The 14,253-nt window shown below is 36.0% G+C and overlaps 1 protein-coding gene and 1 non-coding gene across 2 annotated transcripts in view; both read left to right on the top strand.

Moving 5' to 3' along the window:
* PLA2R1 (phospholipase A2 receptor 1) overlaps positions 1-12,208 on the top strand; it is a 136,920-nt gene extending 124,712 nt beyond the window's left edge. Inside the window, exons 26-30 of the mRNA XM_014478670.2 lie at positions 1,374-1,514; positions 3,379-3,495; positions 4,765-4,941; positions 7,254-7,286; positions 7,408-12,208. Coding sequence (XP_014334156.2) covers positions 1,374-1,514; positions 3,379-3,495; positions 4,765-4,941; positions 7,254-7,286; positions 7,408-7,622 — 683 coding nt within the window. The 3' untranslated portion in view covers positions 7,623-12,208. The remainder of the gene's footprint in view (positions 1-1,373; positions 1,515-3,378; positions 3,496-4,764; positions 4,942-7,253; positions 7,287-7,407) is intronic.
* On the top strand, positions 1,645-1,780 carry LOC138985020 (small nucleolar RNA SNORA21). Its single transcript, XR_011462256.1, has one exon. It is a non-coding gene; the product is annotated as a small nucleolar RNA SNORA21 (small nucleolar RNA).
* Positions 12,209-14,253: the final 2,045 nt, after the last annotated feature.

The raw sequence follows: 14,253 nt of genomic DNA, 5'->3' as shown, positions 1-14,253 counted from the left end.
GAGAAGGAAATGGCGACCCACTCCGGTGTTCTTGCCTGAAGAATCCCAGGGACGGGGGAGCCTGGCGGGCTGCCGTCTATGGGATCGCACAGAGTCGGACACGACTGAAGTGACTTAGCAGCAGCAGCAGCAGCAGCATATATAAAACATGGTAATAATGACAATAAATCTCATTACACTTAAAGGTCACCTCGTCCAACCAGGTGAACTTTAAAAATTAAACTTAAACTCAGAGCATTAAATAGCTTCCTGAAGATCTCATAGATGTCTAACAACTACTTCTTGGAGTAGAAGCCTAGTTTCCTTGATCTCTGATGTCGTATCTACCCCATTAAATCAGGGCCCTTTTCTTTTGATTGCTTTGGTACATAAAAAGAGAGTTCCTTAACACTAACTGGTTTCTTTTTAAATCTCTCATTTAAGTAAGTGTGCATGTATTTACTTACACTTGGGATACTGTAAGTCAAATAGCACACATATTATATGACTTCAGATCAAAACAATTCAGGACAAAAATGTAAATTATAGTCACATATATTGGGAAAGCTAATTCTCCTTCTAAAATACCATAAAATTATCCTTTTTTTCTCAATAACACTGCACTTATTAAGTGCTTAAGTTGTCAGACACTAGCTCATCTAAACTGCTTAAGTTGTAAGAAAGATGTTATTGTTAACTCTCTTTTATGTGTGTGGGAGTGTGGGGAAGATAGATACCCACAGCCACACACCTAGGATCTCAGAGTGGATGTGTCTGACTCTCATGCTTGCCCTTTGAAGCAAAGTCCATCCCAAATTCCACTTAGTTATATGTTGTGTTATGTTATGTCATGTTACATCATGATATGATATGTTATGACATGACGTGTTACTTTGTTATGATGTTATGTTACATTATGATGTGTTATGCTGTGCTATGTTATGATACTTTACTGAATGATTTATTTTCTCTCATAAGTTAACTAGCAGGAGGATTTACTAAATCTTCACCACTGAATGGAATACATTTTGTTCATTCAAAGTGCCTTTTGTCAACTTCATTCAGCTGCTAGTATTTCTATGAATCTCATTCCCCAGTTTTTCCAATCTTTTTTCCAATACTAATTGTAAATATGAAAGATAGCACCCAAACTAAGCCTATGAAGCTATGCATTAATATACCCTATTATGTATAGGTAAAGATTATTTCTGCCAGACATGCTATAAGCCATTTCAGTTTTGTGATCATTTACATTAAACCCACTCTTTCAGAGTATTATCATGAAAATCTCATTACATATATTTATCTTGGTCTTTCGTAGAGTGTAATACAATGTTTTTCTCAACAAATGAACCCAGTTACCACCCTGAAATCACAACTGATTTTGTTCGTAGAAACAAGACTGTCTGGACACCTAGAGTTGTGCTCAGAAACATCAATTCCCTGGATAAAATTCAAAAGTAATTGCTACAGTTTTTCTACAGTCCTAGAGAGTACAAGTTTTGAGGCTGCTCATGAATTTTGCAAAAAGAAAGGTAATTCTTTTGTGGTGGTAAAATGCTTTCAATGTGTTCCTTCTTGACATTTCAGTAAACAATGTCGTTTCTTCATTTGTCTGATAATTTAGTGACTTCAGGAGCAAAACAAAAATAATTGAAAAAGTGCCCTCTTTTAAAAGCACTCAGTGGGCCTTTTGCTAACGACCTGCTGAGCTGTCAAGAAAGGGCAGAGTGAAAACGCCGCTTTTGGGTGAAGTGGCAGCACGTTGTGTTGTTTTGCTTCAATCGGTGGTGTGACAAGGTGGAAAAAAATTGAAAAAGTAAACATTATTCAATTTACAGCTAATATGTTCAATGTCCAGAATACAATGAAAAACCCAAGGTGATGTCTCAGGATACTGCACATTCCCAAGAAAGTGTTCCCTTTGAATGTATCTGAATATGAATCTTAACTGTTCTCCCAAATTAACAATCTATGCTTTAAGTACCAGTTTGCATCTTTTTTTTAATTTAAATTTATTTATTTTAATTGGAGGCTAATTAATTTACAATATTGTATTGGTTTTGCCATACATCAACATGAATCCGCCACAGGTATACACGTGTTCCCCATCCTGAACCCCCCTCCCACCTCCTTCCCCATACCATCCCAGTGTCATCCCCAGGGTCATCCCAGTGCACCAGCCCCAAGCATCCTGTATCCTGCATCGAACCTGGACTGGAGATTCATTTCTTATATGATATTATACATGTTTCAATGCCATTCTCCTAAATCATCCCACCCTCTCCCTCTCCCACAGAGTCCAAAAGACTGTTCTATACATCAGTGTCTCTTTTGCTGTCTCGCATACAGGGTTATCGTTACCATCTTTCTAAATGCCATATATATGCGTTAGTATACTGTATTGGTGTTTTTCTTTCTGGCTAACTTCACTCTGTATAATAGACTCCAGTTTCATCCACCTCATTAGAACTGATTCAAATGTATTCTTTTTAATGGCTGAGTAATACTCCATTGTGTATATGTACCACTGCTTTCTTATCCATTTGTCTGCTGATGGACATCTAGGTTGCTTCCATGTCCTGGCTATTATAAACAGAGCTGCGATGAACATTGGGGTACACATGTCTCTTTCAATTCTGATTTCCTTAGTGTGTATGCCCAACAGTGGGATTGCTGGGTCATAAGGCAGTTCTATTTCCAGTTTTTTAAGGAATCTCCACACTGTTCTCCATAGTGGCTGTACTAGTTTGCATTCCCACCAACAGTGTAAGAGGGTTCCCTTTTCTCCACATCCTCTCCAGCATTTATTGCTTGTAGACTTTTGGATCGCAGCCATTCTGGCTGGCATGAAATGGTACCTCATAGTGGTTTTGATTTGCATTTCTCTGATAATGAGCGATGTTGAGCATCTTTTCATGTGTTTGTTAGCCATCTGTATGTCTTCTTTGGAGAAATGTCTATTTAGTTTCAGTTTGCATCTTTTAATGTGTCATATTACCTTTACAATTTTAATCAAAAATTACTTATTTACAATAGAAATTTTCACTTTTCAAAACCTGAGCTTTTCTTTAATTGAAGTATAGTTGATTTACAATGTGTTAGTTTCTGGTATACAGCGCTTTTATCTCTTTTGCTTTAGGAGTCTGACCTAAGAAAATATTGCTATGATTTATGTCAGAAAATATTTTGCCTATGCTCTCCTCTAGTTTAGTGGTGTTACGTCTTACCTTCAAGTCTTTAAAACATTTTGAGTTTACTTTTGTGTATGGTGTGTGAGGGAGTGCTCTAACTTATTGATTTATATGTGTCAAAGCCTGAGCTTTATGAATTATTATTTTAATTATATTTACATACATACACAAATACTTATCCATTTGCTATTTGTCTCTTTTATAGGCTCTAATCTTTTAACAATCAAAGATGAAGCTGAAAACTCTTTTCTTCTAGAAGAGCTTTTAGCTTTCCGTTCTTCAGTCCAGATGATTTGGCTGAATGCTCAGTTTGATGGTGACAGTAAGTAACTTGGGTAGAAAAGAGGAGAGGCATAAATAAATACAGAGTGGTCAAGGTTGATGCAAATGACATCTGCAAACCAGAAGGCTCTCCTTGGGTACATTTGCTGTGAAAAAAATATCACAAATCCTAAAGCCATTTCTTCCAAAGACAACGTTGCTAACCCTTTTTTATACCCTCTTGTTCTCTGAAATAATCCCAGAAAACCAAAAATGAAAACAAACAAGTTTATTTTATACTTAATCTCACATTATGAAGATGTTTGACTGGAACTTTGTGTTGGCAGACTTAGTCATAAGACATCAAAGTCATATTTACTTTAAAATATCCTGGGTTCCAAAATGTCATATAAGAGCACAATAGAGTTATGGAAACGTCCCAGTGATAAATAGTGCTAATAGAATTGTTATTTGGTTCTCATAAAAGCCAGAGTTCGTAATCAGATGAGAGTATGATTTTTTTTCTTTATGTTGTTGATGGTTATTGAAAGTACTTGTATCAGAAGAAAGGGGACGTATGTATACCTGTGGCTGATTCACGTTGATATATGACAGAAACAAACACAACGCTGTAAAGCAATTATCCTCCAATTAAAAATAAATAAATTAAACAAAGAAAGCACTTGTAAAGAAAATTATTTTAAACTGGAATGGAGAACTTGTCACAGGGGTATACCAAGGTGGAGGATGGGTCCACACTGGCAAGGAAAAGTATTTCAATCACAGATATTGCTTAAAACTTCTAGACCAGGGTGATAATAAACAAGCTGACAAACGTATGCTTAGTTATACTGCTTGTTTTAAATCCTTTTCATACAAGATGCCTCCTTATCACTTACACACAGATGGATTCTACCAGCATCTTCACCTTTTGGTACACCACTGGCTTGCTTTTTTAAAGAAGCTCACTGTAACACTCTTTTAAAAAGTGAGCTCTTTTGTAATGATATAGATGTTAGGATTTCAAATGATTTAAGTTGGTTATAATGATAAAGAACTTTTAAAATTCAAACTTTATATTAAGAAACATGATATCTCAAATGAACTACATTAGAAGCTCGTATCTAGCATAAAGAGAGTTGTTCACAAGACAGCTTTGCTAACACCTACCTCTGGATGATGAGTTCATGACTGCACCTACTGAACTGAATGCACCAGATAAGGAGAGTCACATTAAATTTAGGGGCTGCTTTCTATGGTTTATTCAACACTTAGTATGTTTGATAACCATGCACGCAATTCATAATAAGTTAGCGTTTTTTTTCCACAGATGAAACCATAAAGTGGTTTGATGGAACTCCCACAGATCAATCAAACTGGGGTATTCGGAAGCCAGAGGTGTACCACTTCAAACCCCATCTGTGTGTTGCCCTGAGGATTCCTGAAGGAGTGTGGCAATTATCCTCATGTCAAGACAAAAAGGGATTTATATGTAAAATGGAAGCAGGTGGGTAAAGTTCAAAGGTAAATACTCATTTGATTCCACCCTGACTAAAGCTGACCCACCTCTTTACACTTAAAACTTTTAAAATTCAGGTATTTAGAGAGTATTCAAATAGATTCTGACATTATTGTCTTGTTTTACATCAAATAATTTACAGAACATACCAGCTTTCTCTCATACACAGAAAAAAATCATTATAAATCAAGTCAAAGACTATGACTTTCTTGTGTCATCTGGCTGTTATATTAATGGGCAAAAAAACAGTTTTACCTCAAGCAAATAGAGCTGGAAATGCAAACAAGCAACTCTCATTTTGGCAACTGCAACTCAGAATTTTAAAGTATCATTTTTGGTCACAGGAAATATAATTCAGGTCTAGGTATCCTTACTGTGGATAAGTAGATGTGTTTTTCTACTGCATGGCATAGTATATTATAAATCATATTTTAACTTCATCTGGAGCTATATACTCAGTTTGTGGTGATGAAAATTTAGAAATATAAGCCAGAAAATTCTAGTCAATTGCAAATGATAGAGATTTCTAAGACAGTAAGGATCATTAACAGTGGAAGATGTTTATAATAATCACAACATTTTCTAAATGCCAGTATTATAAAGAAGAGGGGATTGATGTGGCCTGGGCTCCTGAAGAAGACTTCAGAGAAGGGATGAGGCTTTGTAATAGTAAAAGATAAGGAGAATAGAGGAGGGAAAGAATACTGGACAAATGTTTCAGTAAGACTAAAGACAGAAATAAAGAATGAACTTAAGGCTAGCCCACATTAGGTGGTGATGGGGGTAAAAGCATATTTCTGTAGGCTCCATCCACAGGGAGTGCTGGGTTAAAGAGCTGAACTTCATGGTGAAGGACACAGGGAACCCCTAAGTGCTCTGTAGATACCTACAGTGGATGTAAGGGAGACAGTTGTAATTTGAGCACAAATGAACAAAATGAACAAAAATGGAGGGAGGAAATGGGAAAAGAGAATCATCAGTCTTTAGTGACTGATTAGATACTGGCAATGAAAAAGCAAAAACTGGTAGGTGTAGGAACCAAAGTTTGAGGTTCCAAAAGTGTGGGTATCAGCTCTGTGTGGAAAACATGGCTAACCTAATAAATAGCATGCCTAAGCAACCACTAGCATTCAGCTATCAAGAACAAATTAGAAACACCTCATATCTGTTCAAATCTTTAAGGTTTCCTGTACTACACAGGGCACCTCTTTTACCCTTCACGACAAGTTTTCAAGGCAGTGAAACAGATACAACACTCCCATGTTACAGAAGAGAAAAGTACTTGTCCAAACTGAGGCCACAGGGAGGACTACATTCCAAATTTTCTGATTCCATGTGTCCCTTCTATACCTGCCCACTGCCTCCATCCAGAGAATGAATACCCATTCATCAGTCTTTCTTTGAAAAGTATCCTTACACATACACAATACTATGTTTTCAATAATATTATGTAAAATCATACAGTATTGTTTTTAAATTGCAAAATCAAGGTTTTTTATATATATATATATATATATATATATATATATATATATATAACTGTGTTTTTGTTACTGGTAACAATGTTGACATTTCTTCATGGGTCTTAAGTAGTGCACCAAGTAGTCCTCCACTGACAAGTCCTTTACTTCTCTTTCTCTGGGTCATTCCCTGTATATTTCTCTGGATCTTTGCCTAGATAAAAAATAGCAGAGTTCAAATTCTGATATAGAGTCTTCCTTGAAAAGATACATTCTTTCAGTAGAAGATCCTCAAACAGGAACCCTCAAACTTTTTGAATGGAAGAGCTATTACTCATTTCCCAAGATTCTTGAGACATGAGAAGGTACTCATTTTTTAAATCTGCAAAAAGCCAGGGAGGTTATCATTACTGGACCAACTCCACATCAGATCCCAGCAAAACTGAGTTCCTTGTAGGCAGGGACTATATTTTACTCATATTTCTATTGCAGCACAGTGTTGAGACTGGATGAGGATTCTTCAGCTTAAAAAAAGGCAGTGTATGTCTTTGTGAGCACTAGTATTGATGACTAAATAAATCAGGGGTCAGCAAATTTTTCTTGTAAAGGATTAAATAGTAAATATTTCAGGATATAGGAGCCATATGGTCTCTGTCACACTTCAACTGTAGCAAAAAAGCAGCCAAAGACGACAGAAACATGGCTGAGTTCTAATAAAACATTATTTATAAAAACATGTGCTCAGATTTGATCCATGGGCCATCATTTTCTGAAGTAATGACATAACTTTGCTGAATTAAAAGGAAAATTTCATCTCAATATCTTTGTATTTGATTTTAGATATTCACACAGTAAAGAAGCATCCAGGAAAAGGTAGGTTTGGAACAGTAGAGAACATTTTGATTTTTCATAGAAATAAAATAGAAAGTAACTATGTGACAGTAACTATCTGACTTCATTGTCACTGAAGTTTTCTTTTTTCATCTCCTTGCAGGACCAAGTCACAGCGTTATACCTCTTACAGTAGCACTGACACTGCTAGTAATTCTGGCAATTTCCACACTTTCCTTCTGCATGTACAAGCACAGTCACATTATCTTCGGGAGACTTGCTCAGTTTAGAAATCCTTACTATCCTTCAGCCAACTTTAGTACAGTACATTTAGAAGAAAATATTCTCATTTCTGATCTTGAGAAGAATGACCAGTAATAACGAAGTGAGAGAACATCACGGCGGTGAGAATGAGCAAAGAAGAGTATTTTCCTTTACACACCAGATGCCACTATAATGTCAATTGTGTCACCATCTTCGTTATTCTTAAAATGATTACTGGTTTTGAATTGTAACCAAATCAGATAGGTGTTCATTTATTTCCTCAAACTGTGATCTATTCTTAAAAGGGGGAAAATTTACAGTGCTTATTATTCAGAAAACAAGAACTATTAAAAGCAACTCCCAAATGAGACCCCTCAAACCAACATGAATAATGGTTTTTGCATTAATATGCTTTTACCAAAAATTCTGGGGAATTTTTAAACTAATTTGATATCTATTCAGATGTTTACTAATACTCATTCCATGAAAAGAGAGCGGGGTGGGAAGCAAAACAAATTTTAAAGTCCTACACTCATAGAAGAAAGGAAAGAGAAAAGGCTTCAGAGAGGATTCTTGTTTGGTTTTTATTCAATCAGTTTAACAGCAGGGTTTGCAAAACACTAATATCTCAGCTTAATACTCACAGGTTCTGGACTCTATACTAATATTTAGGGTGACATTCATTTTTATTAGTTCTGTCTTCTCAAACTAAAGGAAAATAACCTTTCTTTAAATAGTAAAGATCTTTTAGCAGTACTCTTTCAAAAGCAACCATGCAATGTGACCTAAAATCATCAATTACTAAATGATAACAAAGTTAGTTTTTAAAAAAAAAACCTTATAGAGAAGCTCAAAGGAATATATTGAGATCTTAATACTGTTAAAATTTATAAGCTTTATTTAAGACTAAAGATATAAATTTAGACCACTCATAACAACCAAAAGATGTAAAATGTAACTTGAATTTAAAGGGAAAAAGTTAAAGATCTGAATTACAGTTTCATCAGAATGAGACTAGAGGATGTGATGAGAAATACTAAAAAGTTACTCTCCAGAGTAATCTAGATACCTTTGCTATATAGAGTTTATTTAGTAAATTATTGTTTGGGGGAACCATCTCCATTTGCATTGGACTAGTTAGTCTGGTCAGTAAAAAATAAAAGCATGATACTAATACATAAATTAAAAATCACAGACTTGGTCTTCATTCATTTTTTATAAACAAAAAAGACTTCATAGTCAATATTCAAAACTTTACTCATTACATAAATGTTTATCAAGTTCCTGTTAAGAACCAAGAGCCATTTTAGAAACTGGAGGTACTGGGGTAAGCACTTAGTTTCTAATGAAGGAAAACCAACAGTAAAGCAGTCAAGAAACATATAAGAATAAAATAGCAGGTGGGTATGAAGACTAAGTAAGGGCCTACGATAGAGAGAGACTGGGAGAGTCTCCCTAGAGGGTGCATTTTCATTATTACAACCAGCTTCCTCAAAACTGGTGGCAGTCACAGGATGAAGCTTAGAGAAAGTAGGAATAAGCCTCTACGTGGAAAACTATCATCATTAGAAACACAATTTGAAGAATGTGTCCTAAGAATGAAGTCTTTGTGGCCTGAAACAGTTAATACAGAGTCCAAAAGCAGCTGTTTGCTACTGCTGTGTCATTACACGCTGAGACAATCTACTTCCATAATTCTGTTTGTTCAGGGACTATTTTTTATTTTAAGATAGTACATTATGTGGCAGTTGTATGTTTATGACTCAAAAGAAGAACTGGCCTGGACTAACCAGATGTTTAGCCCAATTTAATAATCTGTCAAGTGAAATTAAAGTTCTGTTCTTGTCGGTTGTCTTGCTAAAAACTGCTAATCAACTATCTTTCCAGTCAAGGTATATTGAAGTGAATAGTCAGTCACACATAAAAATTTGACAAAGTATGTCATTAGTAAAGTGATTTTGCAGGAAAAAACTGTACTGTGTGTCAGTGCTCTGTACTTTGATATTTAGTATTAAACCACATCCCCATGGACAGGTCACACGCTACTTACCATTAATGAAAGTACAGAAATAAGAAGTACTGAGATATTCTGCTTTATTCATATACATGCACTTTAAAAAAAAAACTTTCTTCCACAACTATTTTTAATCTGAGCTAGACTTCATAGATATACAAGAAAAGAAACAAAGTAGCAGGGTCACAAACTCAGTTCAGTTCAGTTGTTCAGTCGTGTCCGACACTTTGTGACCCCACGGACTGCAGCCCACCAGGCTTCCCTGTCCATCACCAACTCCCGGACCTTTCTCAAACTCACATCCATTGAGTCGTTGCTGCCATCCAACTGTCTCATCCTCTGTCATCCCCTTCTCCTCCTGTCTTCAATCTTTCCCAGCATCAGGGTCTATTCCAATGAGTCAGTTCTTCGCATCAGGTGGCCAAAGTATTGGAGCTTCAGCTTCAGCATCAGTCCTTCCAATGAATATTCAGGACCGATCTCCTTTAGGATGGACTGGTTGGATCTCCTTGCAGTCCAAGGGATTCTTAAGAGTCTTCTCCAACACCACAGTTCAAAAGCATCAATTCTTTGGTGCTCAGCTTTCTTTATGGTCCAACTCTCGCATTCATACACGACTACTGGAAAAACCATAGCTTTGACGAGATGGACCTTTGTTAACTAAGTAATGTCTCTGCTTTTTAATATGCTGTCTAGGTTGGTCTTAGTTTTTCTTCCAAGGAGCAAGCATCTTTTAATTTCATGACTGCAGTCACCATCTGCAGTGATTTTGGAGCCCAGATAAATAAAGTCCGTCACTGTTTCCATTGTTTCCCCATCTATTTGCCGTGAAGTGATGGGACTGGATAATTAATATGCTCCCTCCAAAAAGGGTCAATTATTTTCTATAGCTCTGAGCGATGGGAAATTTTAAAGATATTTCCAACTGAACATATCTTGGGCTCTTCCAATTTCAACTGTCTCAGTTTACATGCTTCTTCTATTGAAAGTTCCACTTCCTATCAAGGGTGCATTACATGGTCTCATTAGATAAACATTCAGTCTTCTGAAGTTGACATTCCCTCCTCAAAATGGTGATTGGATATATCAAACTTGTTGTATCCTTGTGGTGGGGGCTTCCCTGATAGCTCAGCTGGTAAACAATCTGCCTGCAATGCAGGAGACCCCAGTTCGATTCCTAGGTCAGGAAGATCCACTGGAGAAGGGATAGGCTACCCACTCCAGTATTCTTGGACTTCCCTTATAGCTCAGTTGTTAAATAATCTTCCTGCAGTGTGGGAGATCTGGGTTCAATCCCTGGGAAAAGCTACCCACTCCAGCATTCTAGCCTGGAGAATTCCATGGACTGTATAGTCCAAGGGGTCACAAACAGTCAGACACAACTGAGTGACATTCCTTTCATTTGTGTCTTGTGGTTCAGGGAGAGTAGGTGATAACTGACTGGGAATCCTGCTGGCATCTCTATGGAGTCTGTATTTGGTGTAACATGTAGTCTAGTCTCTTGGTTTGGCCCCATCCTGGTTTTCCCTGGCACTGCCTCTCCCTAGAGAATTGTCCATGATTCCCATTCAATTCTCTACCTGGATATTACAATTCTAGACAGTAAAGCCACGTCACATCTGCAGTAGCATCATCAGCTACTCTCTTAGTCAGGAGGCTTAATACTGTAGCAAACAATCCCCAAATCTCATTGACTTCACACAACAAAGGTTTATTTCTCATCCGCACCAGCTTTGCTCTATTCAGCTATTCGTGGGTCCAGGCTCCTCCTAAACATCCACAGTAGGGCCTCTATCTCCAAAAGCCTTGGTTGCCTCAGTGGTCCCTTACCTCTGCCTGACGGAAGTTAAAGATCTCCTTGTTAATTATGTAGTTTCCATGGGCTATTGAAATACATTCTCCACGTAAACAGCCTTTAACTTGAGAACATGTACCCTATGGGTACATAAAGACTTCCAAGGGATACAGGGCAGGGATATTGCTGGGGAGCTCAGTTTCCAGATGCTTTAACCTTTAAACATATTCTTTCTTAGAAGTTACTTGCCTGAGATCAAGGTGTCATGCTAGTTCTTCTTTCCCATCTCTTTTAGCAGAAATGTCTGTCTCTACCTCAAAAAAAAAAAAAAAAAAAAGACATGGCTTTTACTCAAAATATGATGATGATGCCTTATCTTGGTAAAGTCCTCCATGGACCAAAGACAGAAAAAAATTTCAAAATAATGATGTCAGTGAAATTTCTTTTAATAAAGAATTCTTAAATCCACATTTATTCTCATGTCTTTCCCTCTTTTTATACATTTTTCTGTTAAGGATGAAGTGATAAATTAGAAATGGGTTATTCTGCCCATGTTGGGATAGTCTAAATTAATATGCATTTCATATACATACATATAAACAGCAGGAGTGATAACTACCTTCCTTTGAGACAGCCCCTGTCTATTATGAAAGACTGTATCTGGAGAGAATATCTCAGAAAAGCAAAGTAAAGACAGTGCAACTGTTGATAAGACCCTGAAGTGTTACTTTACAAGCTCATGGCAAGGCTCTGTGTTTTATTTATCTTAGATTTCTAACTGAGCTTTGGGGAAGAGTATTATCATGCTTATTTGAACTGAAAAATGAAATCATAATTTTTTTGAACATTGTCTTATTTGGCTCATTTGACAATAAAGATTGGCTTTACCAATTATGTTTTATGGTGAAATTTTTCATTAAATTGGATGAACTGTATATGCAAATCAAGTGTTTGGATTAAAGCATGTATAAAATAAAGACATTTAATAGAAAAGTAGTATTGACCAAAGTATGATACAATTAACAATATTTTATTTTTCCCAACCTTCGTATGCCAGGCAAAACAAGGTGCCCATAAGTGAAAGAGTAATAGGCATAATTGATAGTCATTTAGAAAGGAGTAGAGAACTCTGAAGTTTCTGTGTCTAGAAGCACAACATGGCACTTCGTCTCATATACCATTGGCCAGAATTAGCCACAGGGTCCAATCTAACTGCAGGGAAGCCTGGGAGGTCTCCCAGTATGCTCAGGAAGGAGAGGATAATGGACAATAGTGAGCACCAACAACCTCTGCCAGCTTTCTCAGCACATATAGCTACAAAAGAAAGGGGCTGGGGAGAATAGAATTCATGCTGAATCTTGATTCATGCTAGCAATTTTAAATTAATATTAATTAATTTCATCTATGGTACATCCATTTCATTAAGAGATGAAATATAACATTTTATTTTTATATATACTATTTATCAACCATTGTAATATATTCATATCTGTCAGATAATAATTATAATAGTAATTGTAATGGAAACTCAATACAGAAGAAAATGTGTAACACAGCCTATGTTCACAGGGAAATTTTTAAAAATAATTTTAACTTATCTTTTTACTGTAGGCAAATATGACAAGGAAATGAATAAAATAGTTTCAAGAATAAAAATATATTACAGTAGGATAAAATTCATAGGGGGATTGGAATGGAAATACAAGACTAAACAGAAAAAGAAACAAGAATCTTTGACTGCTAAAGTTTGTTTGTATTTCTATTTTTAAATAGATTATGATAGAATTCAAACTGTTATGGTATTATCAATCAAAAGAATTAGGGCTTCTTGGTGAAGTGATTGGTTTCAGGTCTGGGGCAGGAAAAATACAAGATGAAACTGGAATATCTTATGATGACAGAAAGTAAGGAAATGCTCACAAAAAGATGAGATCATGTCCAAAGGACACAGGACCAAACTGAAGGAGCTCCCAATGGTCAAAATTGGAACACTGAGTGACAAAATAATAACAGTATTGGGTTTTTAAGCATAGAATATCTATGAGTCCAGATTAATGTAAATAAATAAGTAAGCAAATTAAGGAGAAGCAGCAGTTCTTTTCTACTGAAGAATTTCAATTAAAAACGTAGAAGGAATGAGAGAGACAAAAATCACCATTAAGAAAATACAACAGTAATCATTGTTACAGCAAGATCCACTAGCGGGTTCTAAAATTCGTGGGTGAACATTTAGGAAGAAACAGAAATTTTTATAGCCTTAATATATTGCCTCCAAAATAGTCATAAATTATAACTGGAATTCCATTTCTATTATAACTGGAAAGTACTAACTTTATAAGAGAAACCTCAGGGTTAAGATAAGCAGTAATAAGCCACAGCAGCATCAGGTATCCTCCAGCATCATGCCCTAAGAAGGGCACATGACTTTTTGGTATCTACCCAAATAATGCATAATCCCCATTTAACAATAAAAAAATCAGACAAATTCAAATTGACAAGCATTACACAAAATAATTGATGACTTCAAAAGTGTCCAGGTCATGAAAGATAAGGAAAGATTGAGGAAATGTCACAGATTGGAGGAGAATAAGGAGCCATGACAACTAAAGGCAAGGTAAAATCCTGAATTGGATCCTGAAACAGAAAATGGATATTGTGGGAAAACGTGACATTATAATAAAATTTGTAGTTAGCAGTATTATATCAGTAGTAATTTCTTAGTTTTATATTGTACTATGGTTATATGATATGCACCATTAGAAGTTGAGTGAATGGTGTATAGAAATTCTCTGTACTATGCTGATACTGTACTGTGCTGGAAATTTTCTATAAAGCTAAACTTATTTCAAAATAAAAGGCTAAAAATAGGCTATGATATTATATTCCACTGGATGTGTTGAAAGGATGACACGATGTTTTTACTTTTAAATGTCATT

This window comes from Bos mutus, chromosome 2, assembly GCF_027580195.1.
Source record: "Bos mutus isolate GX-2022 chromosome 2, NWIPB_WYAK_1.1, whole genome shotgun sequence".
Classification (NCBI taxonomy): domain Eukaryota; kingdom Metazoa; phylum Chordata; class Mammalia; order Artiodactyla; family Bovidae; genus Bos; species Bos mutus.
The sequence above is the reverse complement of the archived record's forward strand: the minus strand, read 5'-3'. Positions and strand labels throughout refer to the sequence as shown.